General features: G+C 34.4%; 1 protein-coding gene across 1 annotated transcript; it reads left to right on the forward strand.

Annotated features, from left to right (window-relative positions):
* The first annotated feature begins 11243 nt into the window (after nucleotides 1-11243).
* LOC132550374 (uncharacterized) lies at nucleotides 11244-23357 on the forward strand. Its single transcript, XM_060214425.1, has 16 exons — nucleotides 11244-11334; nucleotides 14118-14393; nucleotides 14742-14871; nucleotides 15207-15385; nucleotides 16421-16560; nucleotides 16728-16875; nucleotides 17024-17118; nucleotides 17450-17669; nucleotides 17968-18146; nucleotides 18669-18843; nucleotides 19050-19208; nucleotides 19471-19632; nucleotides 19912-20002; nucleotides 20364-20439; nucleotides 21482-21640; nucleotides 22045-23357. The coding sequence occupies exons 1-16, from the start codon at nucleotides 11244-11246 to the stop codon at nucleotides 23017-23019; spliced, it is 3255 nt and encodes a 1084-aa protein (XP_060070408.1). The 3' UTR covers nucleotides 23020-23357.
* The last annotated feature ends 831 nt before the right edge of the window (nucleotides 23358-24188 follow it).

The following is a 24188-nucleotide window of genomic DNA, read 5'->3' on the forward strand; positions in this document are numbered from 1 at the left end:
TCAAGTGAGTTTAAAATCCTGGCCATCAATTTTCTACCTGTCTGATTTAAACAAGGTGTGACAAATTGCTACCTTCAGCTATGTGCTATCTCGTTTAAATGTCTCCACAAATGAAGATTGGTTGTCTGTTGTGTGTATGACTTAATTATAAGCTGGAAGAATATTCCGTCATCTATTGTTATTTAGATTTCCTGTATTTGAAGATAATGAATTAGAAAACATAACAAAAATTGAGGTATAAATTTGGGGTAAGATCACCGTCTAGAAGGTTGACTCCACTCATTTTATTTGAGATATCTGCAGTGTCCAATAGAGAGATTTCTCAACTCTAGAGAGATTCTGTTTATCCATACTTGAGAGGTGTTGTGTCCTGTTTGAGACTGGGGAGGTGTTTTTCCAATCTGGAGAGGCTGCATCTGTCAACTCTGCAGAGGCTGTGTTTTTCCACACTGGAAAAACACATGTGAGGTTTACTTATTTCCTGTCTGGAAAGGTATTGGTCCACTCTCAGAATTTTGCATTTGTTCACTGTCTCAAGAGATTGTGTTTGCCCACTCCCAAGAGATTATGTTTTTCTAATATCAAGAGATTGTGTTTGCCCACGCTCAAGAGATTATGTTTTTCTAATATCAAGAGATTGTGTTTGCCCACGCTCAAGAGATTGTGTTTTGCTAATGTCAAGAGATTGTGTTTCTCCACGCTCAAGAGATTGTGTTTGCCCATTCTCAAGAGATTGTGTTTGTCTACTCCCAAAATGTTGCCTTTTTCTTCCCATGATACACTTGAATTTACTCTAGAGAGGTTGTTATGTCACAGTTCACTCCGAAGAAGTTTTATGTTGTTCAGCTATGTGTTTCAATGATGTAGATTATGTCTACGACACTAAATGCTTTACTAATAGGCGTTACAAAAACAAAAGTGAATATTTAATCTATAAATTTGTCTTTGAAAAATAAGATTATCAGAGCTATTCATTTCCAAATGTCTATAAGATATTATCTGGGCCTCAGATCAGTTTGTTACAAGTGTGCGATAACATTATTACAGGTGACTTTGTTAATAAGCAGTGTGCACAGGTAATGTTAGGTAAAGGTTATAACAGGTAGCATGTAACAGGTAGACATTATTGACCAGTGTGGCAGATATACGACAGCTGTACACCTGTAAAATACTAGGACAACCACACAGGCTGGATTCCAACCAAGGCTACCATCGACTCTAATGGATTTTTATTATCTTTATTTGGCAGCTGATACATTTGTATTTATATATTGTATGGATTCTCAATTCATAAATCATTTGACTTGTTTGGTTTGTCATCAATACTGTTGTTGTCCTTTTCGTTAGAATGAATGCTGGTTTAAGTGACATCTGACTTCGTGTTACATTAATTAAGGGGGTGAGGGACAGGACAAGATGATAATTCTCATTATAGGATTTGTTTGTTATATCCATTACCTTCTATTTACCAACTCATTTCCAAGTGGTTTTTCGATGTCATTAAAACACTGAGTTGTTGAAATACTTCTCAGTGTATAGCATTTTAAGAGTATTTAAACCGTGAATCACACAACATATCAGGGTTTTTTCTAAATAAAAGAAAAAAGAAGTAATTATACTTTTTTTTCTTGCAGAAGGGAGGGGACAAGAACAATTATGCTGTATAGTATTTCAAAATAGAATTTCAATATTGTTAGCTCGGCAACAGGTTTGAAAGTATCTTATATCTGAAAAAGTAGGCACTAAAATGCACTGCTACATTGTTTACAATATGATTCTCATGTCAAACAAGGATTCACATCACATTTATTAGAAGAGAAACAATTTCTTTATTCTAATTCGAATGTGCAATCATGCATGCTTAAACAGGATTAATTACTGTAGCCTGTTTTTTCCTGTTGAACCACAAAATTACAGACAGAAGGATCATGTAGGATTTCTGATCTTAATGGATCGTTATACTGTTTGTTATTTGCTGTTTGTTATTTTGTTCCCAAGACATTACCGTTACTTATGTGTATTTCTCTTACTGCTGATATTTGTCGTTTATCTGTTAAGCCCAGGTGGTTAAATGGTCTACCATGATGTAATTTTCTCATCTCACAAAACTCAAGGCCACGAGATAAATTGTTGTTATAGTTATTTGTCATGAACATTTTTATTTTTAAAGGTAGGTGTTTTTATTTTGTAAGACAGCTCTGTTTATAACTGTACTACATCTCTAGAGGGCATTTACCAAGGCTGCAATTCAACCGCAAATGCAGGCAGACCCTGTTCTTTCCTGTATATCATAATAACCCACATAAAGATATGTCTCACCTGCATGTTTACAGAATTTATGATGCATTGTTTTGACTGTTAAATGTTTACGTTAGAAGGTCTGTAGGAATTAAAATCTTAGATTAAGTACTGGCAAATATGTTGTAAACAATTTTTTTCCCCATTTAAAAGAGGAGTGGGGGTCAATAGGGAAAACAGATGGAAATGCTTCATATTCTTTTTGACGTAATGCTACCAGACACAAACATACATCCTAAAATGTGATGTGGAACATCTGTAAAAATTATTCTGACAATGAACATTCTGGATCCAAGTGATAGCTACAGACTCTGTGAGCCTCTTGTGTGGATATTCACGAAAGGTGGCTTACCAGGGATAATTGCTGTTGTTTGTTTTTAATCTGAAGGAATTACTGTTGAAGTTCTTTACCTTTTACGTTCAAATAACAAGGAATTGTTGACATTCAATATGTGTAAATGCTAAAAACCTCCTTTGAAAACTGTTTTAAAACAATTTGAAAATAGTATTTGTTTTAGTAAGAAAGGAAAATAAATCAGAAAGAGCCATGCTAAATTGATGTAAAAATTGGATAATGATGAATTTTTTATGCCTTTGACAAGTCTATGCTTATGAACTTCATAAAGTTTAGTTGTCTATTCCATATAACTTAGTAACCTTTTGGTCCACTTTATACACCAGGATGTTTAAACTGATTTTAAATCTGGTACATACGTTCATGTTTTATAACTATATGATAGAGAATGTCTGACAGTTAGAGGCTATGTCTTCAAATACGACATTGTCACTTTGAACAATTTCTCATTTTTTAAAATAAATAAATGATCGTCTGAAGATCTTTACAATGGAACTGTGAACTTATTTGCTTTCCAAAAACAGTTCAGATTTAATAAATTGTTTTAGAGATGCTTAATAAGTGCTTATTCATACAAATAAGAAAAGTGCAAGGTAGCATACCTCTTTAAGATTTGCTGAGCAGATTTATTATCCTGTGACAGTATCCTGTGTGATGTGGTAAGATCTCATAACGACCTTGACCTGACTTGATGTGAAGGTTACTTGCCAAAACAAATTAGGTCACTTTGGCCTGCTAAATTAGCCTCTTACTGCTCCTCGATAATTCTCACCTGATATAGGACCATGGCATTTTTGTGTTGTATGGATCCTTTTAACAGAAAATCAATAAATAAGCTCCCCATATCATCATGAAAGAGAGTGAATAATTCACATACTCCAACTTGAAAATGTTTGAAATTACTTTGAACTTGGGAAGACATAGGCTACTTCAAGCTGCATTCATTTATGTAAACATGCATGGTATTACTCTAGGTTAAGACATCACCATTGTTTCAAGCTTATGTGGCTTCTAAATGTAAATAAACTTTAGTTTGAAATTATTCATTTCTCCTGGATCTAGCATGCTTCATTTTCTTGTCTCCAAGTTTTTTAAATCAATAGAAAAACTCTTGAGGTGGCGGTAGATTGTTAGATGACTCAGAGGAAACTAAGAGTTTTGTAAAGGTTTGTGTTGATATATTTTTGGAGATTTGGGTGACAATCGCACCCCTTTTTATACCAGAACTATCAATCATTTGTCCAAACCTAAATATTTGGGCTGAATCATACTTTAGCTTCCTACTTTTTGTGAGGAAGAAATATTTCTCTACAATCAATAGCTGAGAAAAGTATATATTTACCGAGCGTAACTGCGTACCTTTGGGCCAATTACTTAATGCTTTCTCAGTGAATCCAGATAGAACTGCTTGTTAAAGTGTTATGTACATTAGTACAGGTAAGTGAACAGGTAAACATTCAGATATTCAGTCAGGTGAGCCTTATTTATACAGAGCTAGAAGACAGGAGCATTGAAAGTTTGTCTATTAGAAAATGATGGCCAATTACATGTACATTTAAAGACCAGAAACACTTTGTTTACCTGAGAGGTGTATAAACACGAGAAGAATCTTACCGATAGCATAATCTGATCTACTTTCTGGATTTAAGTTTAGAGATTTGCTTTAGTCATACAAGCAAGGATTAAATGCTGAAATATTCAACAAAGTCTGGTATGTTTTCCATGCGGGTGTTTACAATATTGAATGCTTGAAAGGATTGCTGTACTAGCTCATTGAGTCTATATTTCTGATGAAGCTGTGAATACCTATTTCTGGATTCAGTAATAAGATCTTGGAGCTTTATCTACGTGGACTGCCTTTATATTGTGGGTGAGTTGTCCTCTACAGCTGATGAATTATCCCTAATGTACCTGACTTACATGGAAACCAGCCATGATGATGTTCTAGCCTAATAAATCAGTGTTAACCTATTGACTTCCAATCTTCATCATCCAATTGTTGTACTTTTATACTTTCTGCAAGACTAATATTGCTGGGGATATTTGACTTGGGATTGTAGCTTGTGATGCCCTGCAGCTATTTTTGACCTCACAGAGTGTTACATAATCCTGTATTCATGATTGGATTAGCACTAACTCCTGTATGTATGATTGGATTAGGACTAAATCCTGTATATATGATCAGATTAGGATTAAATCCTGTATGTATGATTGGATTAGGATTCAGTTAAACTTTATGGAATAAGTTAGAGTGTAACTTGTGTGTGGTCAGTATCATTGTGGTTTAATTATGAAATTAAGAAAATGATCAAAACTGTGGTTAGTTAGTGTATGTAGAGGTTTGAATTTTGTACGGTGATGGGGCATTGAGAACACTCAACTTTCAAATATTTAAAGACCTTTTTTACATTCAGTCAAATCCAGCTAAAAAGAAAATGAATTTATTTTGATTTGGAATCCATTTGAACTATTCCCTTAAAGTTTGTGAAATGTGTATAGGACAACTTCAAAAACTTTGAAATGGAATGAAGACAGGTTAGCAGTAGTGATATCTCTCTAGTGCGTGATAATTCTCGAGAGCACGACAATGTCTCTCTAGTGCGTGATAATTCTCGAGAGCACGACAATGTCTCTCTAGTGCGTGATAATTCTCGAGAGCACGACAATGTCTCTCTAGTGAATGTAAAGAAGCCAGGTAAATGTGTCTGTATGTGGTGTCTCTAAAAGAGGTGATGTCTTCAGAATGTGTAATATGTCTAGAGGATGTATTGTCTTCAGAAGGTATTATGTCTTTAGAGGGCATAATGTCTAGAAGATGTTATGTTCTTAAAAAAATATCTCAAGAAGTTGTAAAGATGATTTCATATCTCTAAGAGGTGTATTGTTGCTTGAAATGTTGTTTCTAGAGAGTGTAACGTCTCTTGAAATGTTATGTTTCTAGAGAGTGTAATGTTGCTTGAAATGTTATGTTTCTAGAGAGTGTAATGTTGCTTGAAATGTTATGTTTCTAGAGAGTGTAATGTTGCTTGAAATGTTATGTTTCTAGAGAGTGTAATGTTGCTTGAAATGTTATGTTTCTAGAGAGTGTAATGTTGCTTGAAATGCTGTTTCTAGAGAGTGTAATGTTGCTTGAAATGTTATGTTTCTAGAGAGTGTAATGTCTCTTGAAATGTTATATTTCTAGAGAGTGTAATGTCTCTTAAAATGTTATGTTTCTAGAGAGTGTAATGTTGCTTGAAATGTTATGTTTCTAGAGAGTGTAATGTCTCTTGAAATGTTATGATTCTAGAGAGTGTAATGTTGCTTGAAATGTTATGTTTCTAGAGAGTGTAATGTTGCTTGAAATGTTATGTTTCTAGAGAGTGTAACGTCTCTTGAGATGTTATGTTTGTAGAGAGTGTAATGTTGCTTGAAATGTTATATTTCTAGAGAGTGTAATGTCTCTTGAAATGCTGTTTCTAGAGAGTGTAATATCTCTTGAAATGTTATGTTTCTAGAGAGTGTAATATCTCTTGAAATGTTATGTTTCTAGAGAGTGTAATATCTCTTGAAATGTTATGTTTCTAGAGAGTGTAATGTCTCTTGAAATGTTATGATTCTAGAGAGTGTAACGTCTCTTGAAATGATATGTTTCTAGAGAGTGTAATGTCTCTTGAAATGTTATGTTTCTAGAGAGTGTAATGTCTCTTGAAATGTTATGTTTCTAGAGAGTGTAATGTTGCTTGAAATGTTATGTTTCTAGAGAGTGTAATGTTGCTTGAAATGTTATGTTTCTAGAGAGTGTAATATCTCTTGAAATGTTATGTTTCTAGAGAGTGTAATATCTCTTGAAATGTTATGTTTCTAGAGAGTGTAATATCTCTTGAAATGTTATGTTTCTAGAGAGTGTAATATCTCTTGAAATGTTATGTTTCTAGAGAGTGTAATGTTGCTTGAAATGTTATGTTTCTAGAGAGTGTAATATCTCTTGAAATGTTATGTTTCTAGAGAGTGTAATATCTCTTGAAATGTTATGTTTCTAGAGAGTGTAATATCTCTTGAAATGTTATGTTTCTAGAGAGTGTAATATCTCTTGAAATGTTATATTTCTAGAGAGTGTAAGGTTGCTTAAAATGTTATGTTTCTAGAGAGTGTAATGTCTCTTGAAATGTTATGTTTCTAGAGAGTGTAACGTCTCTTGAAATGTTATATTTCTAGAGAGTGTAATGTTGCTTGAAATGTTATGTTTCTAGAGAGTGTAATGTTGCTTGAAATGTTATGTTTCTAGAGAGTGTAATATCTCTTGAAATGTTATGTTTCTAGAGAGTGTAACGTCTCTTGAAATGTTATATTTCTAGAGAGTGTAATATCTCTTGAAATGTTATGTTTCTAGAGAGTGTAATATCTCTTGAAATGTTATGTTTCTAGAGAGTGTAATGTTGCTTGAAATGTTATGTTTCTAGAGAGTGTAATGTTTATTAAAATTTTATGTTTCTAGAGATTGTAATGTAATATCGCTTGAAATGTTATGTTTCTAGAGAGTGTAACGTCTCTTGAAATGTTATGTTTCTAGAGAGTGTAACGTCTCTTGAAATGTTATGTTTCTAGAGAGTGTAACGTCTCTTGAAATGTTATGTTTCTAGAGAGTGTAATGTCTTCAGAAGATGTAATTTCTCTAGAAGGTGTGATGTCTCTAAAAGGTGAAATGTACCTAGAAGTTGTAATATTTCTAGAAGATGAACTGTAAAAGTGTTTTGTCTCTATGATGTGTTTTGTATTTCATGACACTGTTTATTTAAGTGGAAAACATTAATTTAATTTGTTTTCAGACCAAGCCTCGTTATATTAATTCAGGTCATTGTATATATATTAGATTGTGGTGAACATGGTTGAAACTAATTCCTGTTTTTTTGTTTTTGACTGATTACTTACCTGGTATGACTTGACACATGAAGCCTCAAGCTTTGTTTTGTAGGTACAAAATTCAGTTCCGAGAATCGTTAATTTCTCAGAAGGGATACATTTTTTTTCTGTATTTGTTATATTGTATGTACTTTGTCATTATTTGTTTGATAAGAATTATTTACCAATAGATGACAGTTCACTAGGTATCACCAAACTATAACATGCTGTTACCAATATATCACCAAATTATGATTATTTACAATAACCCATATATCACCAAATTATAATTATTTACAATAACCCATATATCACCAAATTATCATAACTTACAATAACCCATATATCACCAAATTATCATAACTTACTGTAACCCAGATATCATGAAAATGGTATAACACAGAAGTAACCCAGAATTTGCTAAACCATAATGCCAATGTAGCCACATTAAATCCCTAAACAGTTAAATGAGTATCCCAGTTTACCTGTGTGGCGGTTTCACCTGTGACATAAGCAGTAAAGATGAACACACTTACACCAGTAGTTGTGTACAATAAGTGTGTTCAGAGTGTAATAGCCCAAGGCAGGACGTGACATACTCTGACTTAACATTACGTCTCAGTCAAGTGTGTCGCTGTTTGTAGAGATGAAAAGCTTTATCAGAATTCAACATCTTCTGGACTAGGAGGTTAGCTTCTAGCTACAGACAGATACCTACACTTCCTTTGATCCTGATCAAACTTTTGTGAGTAAATTCCATTTTACTGGTTAATGTATTATGTCAAGGCAGAATGTTTTTGTACTGAATTTTGAAAATGATAGATTGCAGAAATAGAACTCTGACATAAAATATGATTGATGTGTCCAAATTTCCAACCTTTGATCTTTCTGTTGTTTTCAGTATAATCATGATGGGATTGTGTTTTAGGGACATATAATGGCTAATTGTACTGGTCATTTTGACACTTGCGTCCAAGCTTTTCTTTGATCCTGCCTCTTCCTTTCTGTCTTGTTACACTTTACCTAACATCTTTGTGACCTGTTTTTAAATTCTAATTTGTTTTGTAGCTTCTCTTTGATCCAGAATTTTGTTTATTTTATTTACTTTTCAATTTGGTGTATTGTTTATGTAACAGACTTCACAGCTCTGGATGTCTGTGTTATCCATACAGTATATCTGTATGAATGTTTGTCATGTAATGTCTTACACAACTTTCACACCATTGACTACAAAACAAACACTGAAAGTCTCCCCTTTTGTTGTAAGTCTTGAGTTTAGCTCCCTGGGTGTCGACAAGGGCAGGATTAGGAGCAGCAAGAAGGAGGATATTAAGAGATCATTGTGGAGGGATTAGGGGCTGTTAGGATTAACTGGAGACAGACATTAGATATATACAATTACTAATCCAAGAGATTTTCCTAAGAATGTCTGAAACTTGTGAAACTGTTATAACAACAGTAATGTAATCTAAGTCAGTTTTATTTGACATTGATAGACCTAGCTAAAATATACTCTACAGCTAATTAAACATTGTCCTTACACAAAATATATAAGGTTGAGAATTAAAAACCTCCTCAGTGAAGTGTTTGACCTTGGAAACTGGAAGTTAATTCACCTAACAACGTTAAATGTGTGCAGCTGAATATAACCCTATCTTTGAAGATTTATTTGGGCACACCCTGAAAATTCTTTGGTATCATTCTTAGTTGGTGCAGAGGTTTGTACACTTAAATCTTCAGCATTACATATAATTGTACAAGTAGTTATATAAGAACATTTTATTTAGAGATTCTAACATTATTTCCTGTTCATATCAAACTGATGGCTGCATGCAGCATGATTCTATTTTTCTGACCGTCATCGAGAAACACTTTTTTTGCAACAACCTAATACAATAAAATTTTCTGTAAAAAATCTCTGATGAAATGGTATGATATAATTAATAACATATACCTGATACTTAATTTTTCAAACAATTTCGTTGTATTGGTGTGATAAATGCTGATTATTCATGAATTAATTGTAACAAAATAAAATGAAAACCTTTCAATAATTTTATTTATTCTGAAAAAGAAACAGGTATTTCTTCACATAATTTAATTCATGAATAACAGAATGGTAAATAATGTTGTCTTGCTTTTGTGTACATCTCTCGAGTGAAAATCGAGATTCACACAAACCTTGGTTTACAATACTTTGATTTGGCCAAGCAGATTCCCTCCAGTCATGTTGAATATCACCATAGTAACTTAATAGAACTATAACAATAAATTTGTATCACAAATTAGTCATTACTATATTTTACTAGTAGTTGTAAATCTAATTATACCCGACAATGTTTCGCATAACGTCCGTTACACAATTCACAACGTTGCAGCCTATCATGCGACCATCTTTGCCGATATTCTATGCATGCTTCCGAAGTGTAACTGTCAGAATTGAGAAACACATGAGACATGATTTTGTGAAAATTTGTTTCATTAATTACAGAGGATTTCATTTGGTGTTGCCGTAGGCTTGAGATCTATGTACAACCGAAAGCCTGCAGTGTGGGATATTCGTAAAGATAGGCGAGAGAGTCTGGCCTTATCTTGTCCCTATCACACAATTATACTCCCATCAAATACCGCCAAAATTGACAGTTAAACTGATTTAAACAACCATAAATAATATCTGAGTGAATCTGAAATATCAAATTTTGTATGTGGCTCATTATGACCAAATCAAATTATCTGTTTCAAAGTGATAGGAGGAGGGTTGGATGGGCCAGGGATTGGCAGGAGCTTGGGACATTCCAAAATAATAGCGTTAATTGCAGGAAGTTGGTCGTCCCCTCCTCTCCTCCACAGACAGGCATCTGTCCCCATTATCAGGAGGTTACGGAAATAATACGTATGAGTCAATACAGTCATTACATTCCATTACATCTGTAGGTATGAAATAAAGCCAAGCATTATTCCGATTGGAAGAGGGGAGGGGTGGGGGGCTCGATATTAGGTATTCCATTGTTTGGTGTTATCAAATTGGTTGGTTATACAAATGTCTTATCACGAAGGTTGTTTGAAATTGTTCTTAGGTTTGTTGTTTGAAAACTCCATGATATGCAGTTGGTTAAGTGAATACTGCAATTTAACAAATAAGCTTTACCTCCATAGGACCATTTCTTCAAATAAATGACAACGAAAAATAGACAAAAATTTCATGTTTTTCTTATTAATCAATTTTCATTATTAGAACATTTGCTAGAAAAGCAGTTGACTAAGGTGCTGTTTCCTTATGTTTATCCGCAGTAGACATCTCAATTTATGTAAATATTTAACTTTGTATACTGTATGTGATGAAAATATTGTACACTTCAATTTTCATGATCTTATATGTATGGAACAAGGTTTCTTAACAGAAACTATATGTTACAGGAATTGTTTGAGAGCCTCAGTGCGATAGTGTACAGCATGACCTGTATATTGCTGTTGTTATGAAGAAACTGATGCACTCATCTGTTGGCATGTTGCTTGCAGATGAGGGTAACTGACATTTGACTTGTGACAAAAAGCCTTAGCAATTCCCAAAGAAGCCTACTAACTTAGGTGTTGAACCCCTATATTACTTTCATAAAGAATTGCAAATAGTGTATTGATGTTAATAACTTTGTTTTCGCAGATACGACCACCCTGCCATGTAAGGAAATGAACACACTACCTTGGTGGTATGGAAGGCGTAGCACTGTACGCTCTTCTCTCCCTCGCCTTGGCAACCATTGCCTCCGGCTTCATGTACAGCAATGAGGGGGACATCGGAGGTAAATACTTGAATGGCAACCAGTAAACTACATACTACATGTAGTATTTTAGTGTGTGATTGCCATCAAAAATCCTTAACTGTAGATTTTAAAAAGTCATTTATCTGGTTCATCTTTACTTAAGACAACAGGGGATCATATACGATTTATTAAATGGTGATAAAAATATTAAGATATATAATATTTCTTATTTTGAATAGTGATCAACATGTAACTTCTCATTAATGCATAAACAATTTTTTTTTAAGTACTAGGTTAAAACCTGTTTTATCCATCAATGATTTGGTTGATTTATCCTAAATTTCCTTGGGGGTGTCTTTATATCATTGTCACTCAGTAACATGTGAACTTAATATACTCTGATATTATAATTCATTCTAGGGACCATCCTCATGAAATAAATCATGAACTCTTACGAACCCCAGATGATAGTATTTTTTTTTGAGTGATAAGGGACTGCTGGTATAATTTTTACAGTTAGAAATAGCTAGGGACCACCATAGAGGTGATACCCTTTAACTGGCCAGAAACCCTGGACATGGTTGGATGATTTAAAAATAATGATTAATTCCCAGTGGAAGGATGACTTGTATTTTTCACTGATATGGAACGAGACAGGCCACCATTAAATTCTCATTTGGATGATACCAATAAAGTTGAACTCATGGAATTTAATGTTTATTTATTTACACACATTTGACCCTTGCCAATTGTACCCAACTTTTGTTACTAATGTGGGAAGGTTACAGTGAGAGGTACCTTTTGTGAGGAGGGCAGGTTTGGGTGTTAGGGGAGGTAGGGGGGGATATATATTATTACCACTGTAAATCCATCCTGTTGGGTTGTGAATCAGTATCATATCTTGAAAACCTCTCAATAGGTTTGGTTCATACTACCCATACACTATCATAACATCAAGTCAAGTTCTTAACGTAATCATGATCTGATTCTGGTTTGTATAGGAGTTGGGGGGGTGTTGGTAGATGGGGTGGGTGGTTTGTTACTCGTATCTTATAGGTATTTTTCCTTTGTTTTACAACAGATTCTAACATTGCTTTCCCATACTTAGCCTAAGATAGACATGCCTGTATTTAGCTTGTATTGAGAATTTGATACATAATATCTATACTAGCATTTATAGGTTTCCAAATGGGAGGAGTTTTAAGATAGTTCTAAATAAAATTCTGAAGGTTTTTTTTTGTTCACATAGAGTTCATGTTGAAGCAAATGGCAGCCCCAATTTCAATATGTAAATTATAGCTGTTACGGAACTACCTGGTTTTGGTTGTCATAACACCCATTGCATACATATTGATTTAGTTTAGCTCTCCAGAGGCTCAGATATATTAAAATTTCCGATTCAGCTCATAACTCTCTTAGTTCAAATGATTCTAAAATTTATAAGATGGTCTTAGACAGTAAGGTATTAGGGAACTGTTTCCAAGACCCTACTGTGATACTAGTAGATATTACCTAAAGCTAGTGCTCCAAGCATTCCATCTGGATTAGTGACTAATCTCGATGGCATCACAAAACTACCTCTCCAATATTCTCTCCAACGCCTTTCATCAAACTGTAATTTAAGACAAAAGTGATGTTATTAATATCCTAGCGATATAAATTCTGTCTACAGGGATTTTCTGCATAGTGAGGTTTCAATTTAGTACCATATTAAATCTCCTCTAAGCCCAAGAGGCTAGTATTAAATGTTGGATAAAATGTAGGTGTGGGCTTTTTAAAGGGATGAAAAGGATATCGGCAAACGGAATTAAAGTTCCTGAAAAGGAGGACAGAAGTTACAACCAGGAATGTCTTATTACAAAGCATTATTAAATTTTACAACATCATGATCATTTACAAAATATTTATGTTAATTTATGCTCGTGATTGTCTTGAAAGAAATATTACAAAAGAATACTGTTTGAAATATTCAAAGAATTTAGAAAATAAATTATTTAGTAAGATATTAAGCTAACAAATCTATATAAAGAATGAGGTAGAAGTTATACGTAGTTGGTACACTAAAATACTGTTGTTAAAGATTTGTCAGCTTATCAAATATATTGACAACATACTCTTACATGAATTTCCTTTTTCTTTCCCACTGACAACTGAATAGCTTAATCAATTTATGTAACTGAACTTGAAGATAATCACAATAAGACCTAATATGTCTATTTATAGATTTCCTGATTAAGTTGTTTTGGCAGGTTGTTAATTGAATGTTACTTCGACTATAAATCTCAAGAGCTAGCATGATAAACTAATTTTCTAGAGTACCAATACTTTGATGATGAAAACAGTAAAACAAATTTACAAAGATTTATTGAACATTGCAATAAATTCAATTTGTATCACAGTTCATGTAAAAAAGTTATTTAATTTAAACTGAGAAACTATCAGAATACAACAGCTTTATTGCATCTCCTGTGCAGTTGAATTGATCGATGCAAAATTTAACACAATTCAAAAAGAACAATAACATTAGTTATGTCTTGGATAAAATGAATTGTTTATGAAAGACTTTCAATGTAACTTTGTTTTTGTTTTACTGCTGTCTTTTCATTAAGGTGCACTAGAAGCAATTACATTTTCTTTTAAATACAATAAACTATCAATATTGATCCTTTGCCTGGAATTAAGACCTTAAGATACAAGAAAATGCTTGATAAGTACTGTAAAAAACTTCCAATTTCAGCAGTAGGAACTATGTTTAACTCGGTTTATTTAACCCCAATGGCCCATATATATTTGAATAATTACATCTCTGGTCTATTTTGTAGTACTACTGCCTGATGATCCGTATATTTATATCGGCCATGAGGTGGTGCTAACATGCAACTTGACCCGCCCCCTGGTGGAAGACTCATCACGAATGTACTTTACACGGAAGGATAACAAGGTGATTCCTGGGAAGTATGTGTTTCGTCTCAGCACACGCACCATACAGCTCCGCCTTCCTATTGAGTCCATGTACGATGAGGGAAATTATGTCTGTAAAATCAACACCACTCATGGCACACCAAAGGTCATCGCCAACCAGTATGTCAAGGTTGAATGTGAGTATCATGTCAAGGTCAAATACATGTGTTCTTTTTATGAAGGTCAGATCAAAAGTATAAATGTTTACTTTGTACAGATCACATGACAGAGTTTTTTTGGCCCTCGTCAAAAACTGCCTATTTTTGCCCAATGTTACATTTGCCTTAAAACATATAAAAATGTGTATATTTGCTTTAGTATCAATCCTAACCATTCTTTTTTGTCTTTTTTTTTAACGCTGTTTTCCAAAAGGATAAAATTGATTAAAGTTAAAACTGCAGAGAACATTTTCTCAACTAAAGTATTAAAATATGATGTATTTTATTGAAAGAATAGCTAATTGATAAGTAAATTTTATTTGACAGTTGCACCAAAAGTGGTGGAGGACATTGACTGTCGAGTGTATAACTGGGAAAACATGACATGTGTATGGAATCTGGGAGTCAACTATATACATATGGAGGACATCAAGATCGACCTAGTCTGGACCGTGGAGTAAGTCAATCTAACAGGGCTCTTTATCATGTGATTTAAATCCTTTATATGAAGTAATGATGCTAAGTTCCATATATCACATTAACATGGAAATAATTATAATTAGTAATTGTTTGTTCTCTGACCCGGTTTTGTGAAATTGAAATGAGATTAAAATCAGCACAAATTTTCTTTTGTTTTTTCTGTAAATCAAACATACATATATTTAGACTTGTTTCACAATCAGTAATAATATCATAATTCTAACACATTCCTTTGAAAGGATTTATCAAGATTCTGTGTCATTCATGGTTGATATTAGGTTCAACTGCAGATTAAAACCTCTTTCTCCACAGGTACATGGAGCATGCAGACTGCCCCCATCCTACACCAACATCATGTACCTGGAAGATGAGTTCTTTTGACAGCACTTACTATGACGGTATGATGTATTATATGCAACTGACAATCCATAACACACGCACAGGGGACATGGCAAAGTCACGACTCATGAAGAAGGACACACGACGCATTGGTAAGGGAAAGAACTCTTACTCAACATATAAAATCAAAATAATTATCTTATCAGATGATGATAGTCATATAGCAACACACAGAATGTGATAATGAAGTCGCAGTGTATGGTGTTCCCTTGTTTTCCAAGGAGATGTATTGGATTGGATTATTCTTCTGTAATATTGCTCTTCACATGCTATCTATAGATTAATCAGTTGGCGTAGTTGTGTCTCGATATTCCTACTGGAAATCTCATTTACATGAATTTCTCATAAACACTGACATCTAAGGTGCAATGCTTAACACTACTGTGGAGGTCTGCGGTGTGATGTCTTACAACCAGACATGACACTAATGAGTACGCATCACATATAAGTGATTGTATCGTGTTTGAAAAATACTAAATAGGCACTTGTGGTGCTATATAAACACATATTGTATACTGGCTATGAAACAGTGTTTATTTGGGTCAGAGAATCAGGAATTAGGAAACACATCTAAAGAATCAGCACCGACAGCCTTGGATTATAATAGGACTATGACAATCCACAATGCCTGCTATTGTCAAGTCATTGTTATAAGACCAAAATAATACCTAGACTTTTGTCATTCTTATGAAAAAGATGCTTCCAAATGAGTGTTGTCAATGCCACATGCTTTCTTTTCATCGAAGACATTACAGTAATCCAAAATTCACAAATTGTTTGAATACTAGTGATAGGTATACACATACATCGTTAGTAAGGTGACAAACTTACAGCCTTACTTTGTCACAACAAATTTCAATATCCAGAAAAGATGGGTATGTTGAAAGAAGAATCACAGATTTTATAGTAAAGATGAAGAAAAAGTGAATCAATTCAGATCCAGTCAAAAGACATACCTCTGTATGTGACTGTCTTCAGATTTAGGCCTTGGTATGAATAGGAAATTAGTTGCTGCCATATCATTTGGGAGGGGGGAATTCTACAGAAACATCTGTTTACATTTTCAATTATCATTACTTCCATACTTCAGTGTGTTACAATTGTCTCACCTGTATTTTTACCTTTAGTGGAGCCTGCAGCAGTCAGTAATGTCAAGTATACCTACAACAGCACATGTATGGTCTTCTCCTGGTCTCACTCACGTCCTAACAACAGCAAAGTCTTCCACCTCCAGTACAATTCAGAATGGGATCCACATCACTGGAAGGTTGGTTGTCTACTTCTAAATTTTTGGTTTTTAAAAAACGTTTATTACTATATCTTTGAAAGAAACACTCTTTATAAATTGTGTTACTTTCTTTTACATTTACAATTATGTTTTTTATAACATTGTAGACAATTTTTTACAATCAACATTATCCTTTGTGTTTGCAGAAGTTTGAGATTTCCAATGGTAACACCAATGTGTCAATCTGTGGACTGACTCCCTACACTGTCTATGTGGTGAAGATTCGCTGTTCACCTCTGATTGATGGGTTCCTGAGTAAAGAAGTGGATACCACCCTGTTAACCAAGGAAGATAGTTAGTAGTTTCTAATTTATATGGTATCAATTTTGAAACCAAAGTTTAATAAATATTTTTTAAAAGATAAGGAAAATAACAGTAAGCTGCAATTAAAGTATTGTTTATCTTTCAAATATAACACAACATGACACACTTTCTCTTACAGTGCCTGGCGCTGCCCCATCTCTTCAGTCTGGCAGTTTTTCGGAGCAGTCATGTGACATGCTTAAAGACTGTCGCCAGATTGTCCTGTATTGGCAGGTAATAAATTAAACATAGTTTTGTGGGCATTAATTTATGATATTTGCAATATTTCAGAGCATATTTCTATTTCATTGCTATCTCTTCACACTACTGTTTGTAGTTTCTTGAGATATCATTTATACCTAATTTAGAATTAATTAATTCACTCAGAATGAGTTATGTTTCAGATGCTTTAACATCTTAAATCTGAAAAATATGGTTACAACTTTCTTGACATTATATTTGTAACTGCTCAATTGTTTTTAATTGTTTGTATCTGTAAAATTGTGAATAGTTGTGATGGAATAAAAATGGTGATGTGTTATTGTTCTTACTTGTGTGTTTCTAGCCTATCCCACGAACAGCTGCCAATGGAATGATCAAGTTCTACCAGATCACCAAGGTAACACAGAGCACAGGTAGCAAGGAGGACACCTATGTCAGTCATGCCAATCAAGGCAGCCTAGTGTTGGCTCGGAGTCAGGACTATGTGATTGAGATCCGCGGGGCAACAAAAGCAGGACTGTCACCACACTTTTCCACCATCTTCATACCAGCACAATCCAAAAGTAGGTCACTGCTACTAAGCATATCGTGGGATTTAATGTTAAGGAAATCACCTTTTAGAAAAGTTCATCTTTTATTTGAATGGTACAATAACCAGTTGTTGGTTAATTTTCCAAATTACACACATGTATACATACAAGAAAGAGAATCCATGCATTGTAGATTACATATCTAAGCAACTCTTGACTATTGAGAATTTAGGTCTGTGTTGATCGATTTCCAATTTGTTCTGAAGCCTGTGTAGTATTCTTCATTGTTCATAAAAACAAGCAGAATTAATCTCTGGATGATTTTTTTCAGTGCCACCATTTCCAGAAAGCTTTGTTGTTGAAGCAGTTAATGCGACTAATGATGTCAAGAAGTTGGTGCGAATGAGCTGGTCAGCACCACGGCCTGATGAAGGAGATGCTGATTTCTCTATTGCTTCCTACACAGTGTACATGTGTAAAGGATCCCCTAATCTACACAGATGTAGCTCGGTAAGTCAAGGGTCTGAGGCTGTGTGATGAAGAGATCATGATGTAGCTGGGTGTAGCTCAGTAATGATGAAGTTATGAATGATGTAGCTGGGTGTAGCTCAGTGATAAAGAGGTCATTATTAGCAGGGTAAGTCAAGGGTCAGGGTACAGCTCAGTGATAAAGAGGTCATGATTAGCAGGGTAAGTCAAGGGTCAGGGTGTAGGTCAGTGATAAAAAAGTCATGATAAGCAGGGTAAATCAAGGGTCAGGGTGTTCATTAGAAAACCACAGGTCACCATGGTAGATAAAAGCTGCTTGGTTACTGTATTTATATCACTAATAGTAAGTCAGGGGTCATGACTTATTTGTTCAGAAATCCAAAGGTTGAAGAGTTATTTTGTAAATAATTGTGGATCAAGAAATTCAGGATACACAGTGGTCTTGACAATATGAAACAGTTGCAATCATCAAGTCCAGCAGACAATGTTTAATTTTAGAATTTGGGTCACATCAATAATGAAATATGTACATGCTATTTCCAGGATCCTTTACAATGGAAAGTTTTGAATCGAAGCACAACTGAGTTCTACACCAACGTGTCAAGGACATCTCTAGAGTTTACTATATTTGGCATTTCCATGGAAACCAAGATGTCGTCAGGGGAGAAAATAAGCAGCGGAATATTATGGAACTCCTGTCTTTTTAACAAGAATGAAAGTAAGATTGATTTTGGAATCATTTTTGAGATACAGCTAATACATTTATATTTGAGAAGTTTACAATGTCAGTTGATAAAAATGTAATTTGTCCAAAACAAATGTACTTTTCCTGCATTATGTTTTAACAAATGTTTCCATTGGCATCATTTTTATAACTCTGTTTATCTGAAAGCCTTTATTCCTAGCCATTATACTGTTATACAGGACCTACAATGGCCCCTAAGAACTTTGCGTTGATGGAGTATCCAGGGGACAACAGGGTACGACTGGATTGGGACCTGTTCCAATGTCATGAATCTCATGGCTACATACAGTCCTTTCTCATCTTCTTCTGTACCTCATCCAGGGATGGAAACTGTACAGGTAATCAGGCTTATACTGATATGACTTTGTAAATGATATGATTTTGTAAATGGCAGGTTTTCTTCACAGAAAATCATTCACTTTCGTCCCAGTCTTAATTAAATTTGGCCTGAAATACATATTCAAACTTCAACATCAGTCTTCAACACACCTTTTATTTTTGCCCTTTTTGCCACTTTTTATTACAAGATTGCCCTTTCTCCTCTATTTATTTTTTACTTCTTAATGTCACTGGATTAACTTTAACCTCTTTGTATTACAGGGTTAGTAAAGGTTATGACAGTGAATGGCAAAACAACGACATTCACTCTTCAACATCTGGAGACAGAAACAACCTATCGAGTGTGGATGGCTGCGGAGGCTGATGCAGGACAGGGACCAGTAACTTCTCCTCTGTACACTACTGTGCAACATCCAATCAAAGGTGAGTAAACAGAGAGACCTGGTCTCAAGATATTTCCTTCGAGAGATTTTTCATAGAATTTAAAGTAATATGAATGTTACATGCATATGATCAGCTGTGTTGGTAATTACACAGAAGTCCAATACATTAATATCTATCGATAATTAAACATGTCTTAAGTTAAAATCTTTGGAAGTTGATGCAGATAGTAAGTGTTTAAGACAAAAAGATTATTAATCATACACAGTGTCACTGATTCTAGTTCCTGTTTAATTGATCTCTATTTTGTATCTGATACAGTGGGGATATCTATGGAGGAGATTGGGGGTATTGCTGCTGCTGTGGTTTTTATCTGTATACTGGCTCTTTGCAGTGTCATCATCTTTGTCAAGTAAGTATCTATCTCTTAAAGATGTTTTATGTCTACTGTTACCCATCCTGAGGACTTTCAGTAAATAAGATCAGAAAATTTATAACTTGGGGAATACATATGTACTGCCTGCAGTTCTACGGATAAATAATTAGAGTAAAGCAAACATACAAATGGAGATGCATGGGCCATATAAAAGGGTTGTAACCCTGAAAAAAGTCCTATCAGCTTGAATAGTGACATCCATACACTTTATGATGAATCCACTGTGGACAGATAGGAATTTGAGTAAAATAAAATGATATAGTAGAAATATGAAAACAATGTAATTTCATTTTCTGATATTTATAATTACATGCATATCTCATTTGTTTTTGAACAGACGCTGTGTTACCACTGTCAAACAGAAGTTTAAACCATATGACATCATCATGCCTCATGTTCCTCTCCCACCAATTGTAAGTGTTATCTGCCCTTTAATTATCTCCCTTTAATTTATTAATGCTTACTAACACCTAAACAAAAAATTCTAAGCAGAAATTGAAAGACGGGAATAGTGTGATTACAGTTTGGTGTACCAATGTTGACAGAATTATCAAAACACGTAAAATACTGTGTCAACAAAACAAAATCGATGAACAAAATACTTATAGAAGTTTTGTGATTTCAACAATCCATCAAACTTCTAAATTTTGTTTTGGAAAGAATTTCGTTCCGGACTACAGTTCCTCAACTTGGACGTCCGGAACTTACTTCTTCAGGGTAAGGACTGCACTGGCATGTATCCACGATATTATCTTTATGTTTAACCTCACTAACTACACCTTCACTTAATCTAATGACACTTTCAAGAGAATTTTTCCATGTTTCAACATGACATTTTTTAAATTGATGTTTAGACTTGTACTCTGTGTGTCATTAGACTAAGCATAAACCTGTTTACTCCTACACTCCACTCCTTGTTCTGTCTGTTTAAATGTGTTCTTGTTCTTTATTTTGTAAAGTGTCATTTTAGAAATAGAGCTGCATTGAAAATTGAAATTGATTTTACAGAAGTGAAAAAAAAACCACTGAAGCTATATACATTTATATGTAAAGTGTGTATGTACCAGTAAGTCTTTACAGATGGTGTACATAGAGGGTCATTTTGTTCATGATGCTTTGTTCATGAAAAGAGATATAGATAAGTCTGCTAGAAGCTGAAGCTTTCTCATATATCAGAATAGATGTGCCAAAAACTGTCCATCTTCAATGATTAAGGAAAGTTTGTTCCTCTTGTTCAATGCAGCTGCCATTTATCTGGTGTACATACATGTATCAGTTTTCATCATACTCAGGAAAATTAAGATAAAATGGTTTGGGTGTTGTCAAGTTCTTTTGAGAAATGAAATGTTGAAAATGACTGAAAGATGACATATATATGTGATGTTAAAGACGAATAGATAGATATAACTATTGGTCATTTGAACACAGTTCTATTTTGAGTTATCTCCCTTGCAGCCAATGCCTGACCCTCTACCGCCACAGTCACCAAGTTCTGATGACTCCGACAGCATCTATGAGAGAATTGATGGCCGCCGTCGTGACAGTTCTTCACCATCTTCTCCTGATGGATCAATAGACATTCCCCTGATCAACAAAAATGGCACATTAACCAAGGTAGCTATGACCTTATATATAATGAAGAGGTCACAGAGGTATAGATAGAAACCTTCAAAGGTGAAAATTTCAATGCCACACCTTTTGCAGAAGAAACGTTACTTCAGTGATTTTATCCTGTTGTTTGTGCCACAGAATTTGTATTCTTCTAGTTTGTTTCTGTATTTCAGCATTTTTTTAGTCAAGCAATGTTATTCATCTTAAAAATACACATGGTGACAGTTTGTTGGTTCTGTAAGAATATTGATGAAATAGCATGACGTCAAATGAATTGAATTACTAAAACAAAATAACATCTATTACAGGGAAGCTTAAAGAAGTTGATTTCATGTCAATTCCATGTAACTGAAGGGTTTTAACACTATTTCTGTTTTCTTTGTTAACCGGGCTATTGTCATTTTCAGTCTCAGCTCTATGGAGACCCACAGAGGATGTATCTACGAACAAGTGGAGAGAAAGCAGGAACTGACAGTGGCAGGGGAAGCATGATTTCTGCAGCAGGCTCCATCTTCTCCAGGCTGCAGCCAGCAGGAGGCACTCTAGAGAGGAGGCAGTATGGGTATGGAGTAACTCAGGGTCATCCTCCGCAGACTCCTCAGCGGGGGCCAACCCCTCGCTATGATTATGGAATTCAAAGTAATAAGACATTTCTCAGAGATCCTAATTCACCAGTGTGGAAAAAGAAACAGTTATCATCTAGTCAGGATGTTTTGAGAACAGTGGAGACTTCCCCCTACAGTTGTGTGGACATTGTAAATCTGCCTGCGACGGGGAGCGACCTCATGATTGCTTTGGATGGTGGAGCCCGCAGTGTTGGGAGTACATACAGTGACCCAGCATATGGCACAAACAATCTCTCTGCCACCCCGCTGAAGAAGAAATGTGTAACATTGCCGTCAAAATCCGCGGAAAACTTTCTCCAGCACAGTCACTTTAATATCAAGAGACACCCTGTTGATATTAAGACATTGCAGGACTATTCGGATAGTAATGAACTTGGGGTAGGTTTGTACACACCACAAACATCCAAGGAAACAGATGAGGATGTGAGTGTTGTTCCCATTGCACCAATATCCACAAATATCAAAACGGACGACAAGGATGTTGACATCACAGATGATGAGACATGTTCCATGGATGAAAACGTGCAACAAGGAGAGACCAAGCGAGAAAACCCCCATCCAAATCGAGTCAGTAAAAACTATGTGTGTCAAGCACAGTTCGAAAAAAGTAAGAAGTGTAAGCCAGGATTGACATCATCACCGAAGCAGCTCAATATTAAACCGGGCTCTCGACCAATCAGTGAAGTTGTTAATGTACCAGCCCATTTCTACGGATCTCTGTCTCTACTGGACACTGGTGATGCCACGGAACTATAACTAGTCATGTGACAGGTCATTTGACCCTATTTCTATACTATAGTTCTATTGGCTTCCTCTTATCATTTCATTGTCATAATTTGCTTTATGTCTTCAGCTGTCCTGTCACATTGGTTTGAGTTACAGGATCTTTGTTTCTCTACTCCCAACTCCAGAGATCTAAGCTCTATCAATTGTGGAAACAACGAAGAAAATGTTGATACATGTTTATTTAGAAGGCTCACTGACTCCTATTTAAAAGTCTTTGAAACTCAGTGACAGATCTGTTTGAAAGTGCTGATTTTTAGCAAGTGATAATTAAATATATATACACTGTATATTATAAAATATGTAATTTATAAACATACCAAAATCTAACATGTTAATTTGACTGTTGTATTAACTTAATATTATTGCATAATATTCAATATTTCCACTCAAAAGTGCTATGTTAACTTATAAAATGGAACAAAATACTTAATTAAGATTTCACAACAAAATCTAACAATGCCAAAGGAAATGTTGATATCTTGACTTATTTATGGATCACTGACCATTTTTGTTTTTATTGTGAACAAAAACTATAGCCTGATATTTTGCAGCATAAAAATGGTTAGATTTTTTTCCTGTTTACAAGATCATGTATTAAACATTGAATATTATGATATTTAATTTCAAGGAAATAGCTAACTGTCATTTAGTAAAATGATTGTTAAATATTTATAAAGTTTGATAATGAATTAAAATCTTGGTAGAAGTAGATTATAAATCAAAGTATATCCATAATTACATGTTTGAAAATATTCATTTTCCCAAGAAAATGTTCATTCTCAATATAATTTTTTTTTACTCCCTTATTCTTGAACTCTCTGTATTTTATGAAAACCTTTGTATTGTTTCTGTAACAATATCTTGTCTTTTTGTTGATATGTCTGTGTATTGCTCCCTGTAACTGATACCGGTAAGGCATCGTGCAATAAACACTCTGTATATATAGAATCCTAACTGGTGTCCAGTCATAGCATACAGTTATAACTTCTAGATCTATTAACATTTCAGTCAGGAAGTTAATGGTTATTGAAAGTTTCAAGGGTATTTTTTTAAAAAGTGTAAAAGTTTTACTAACACATTGTTTGATAAAAACTACTAATATTTTGTCACTAAACAAGATGTACTGTCATTAATCGTTT

Source organism: Ylistrum balloti, unplaced genomic scaffold (genome assembly GCF_031769215.1).
Source record: "Ylistrum balloti isolate Yb309-2 unplaced genomic scaffold, AGI_CSIRO_Ybal_v1 Utg370120, whole genome shotgun sequence".
NCBI classification, from domain to species: domain Eukaryota; kingdom Metazoa; phylum Mollusca; class Bivalvia; order Pectinida; family Pectinidae; genus Ylistrum; species Ylistrum balloti.

What these genes read in the sequence shown, in the direction of transcription:
- LOC132550374 (XM_060214425.1), top strand. Translation starts at nt 11,244, where the DNA reads ATGGAAGGCGTAGCACTGTACGCTCTTCTCTCCCTCGCCTTGGCAACC. An exon ending in CCTGTTAACCAAGGAAGATA is followed by an intron (nt 16,876 to 17,023) that starts GTTAGTAGTTTC and finishes TTTCTCTTACAG; the next exon opens with TGCCTGGCGCTGCCCCATCT. An exon ending in AAAATGGCACATTAACCAAG is followed by an intron (nt 21,641 to 22,044) that starts GTAGCTATGACC and finishes TGTCATTTTCAG; the next exon opens with TCTCAGCTCTATGGAGACCC.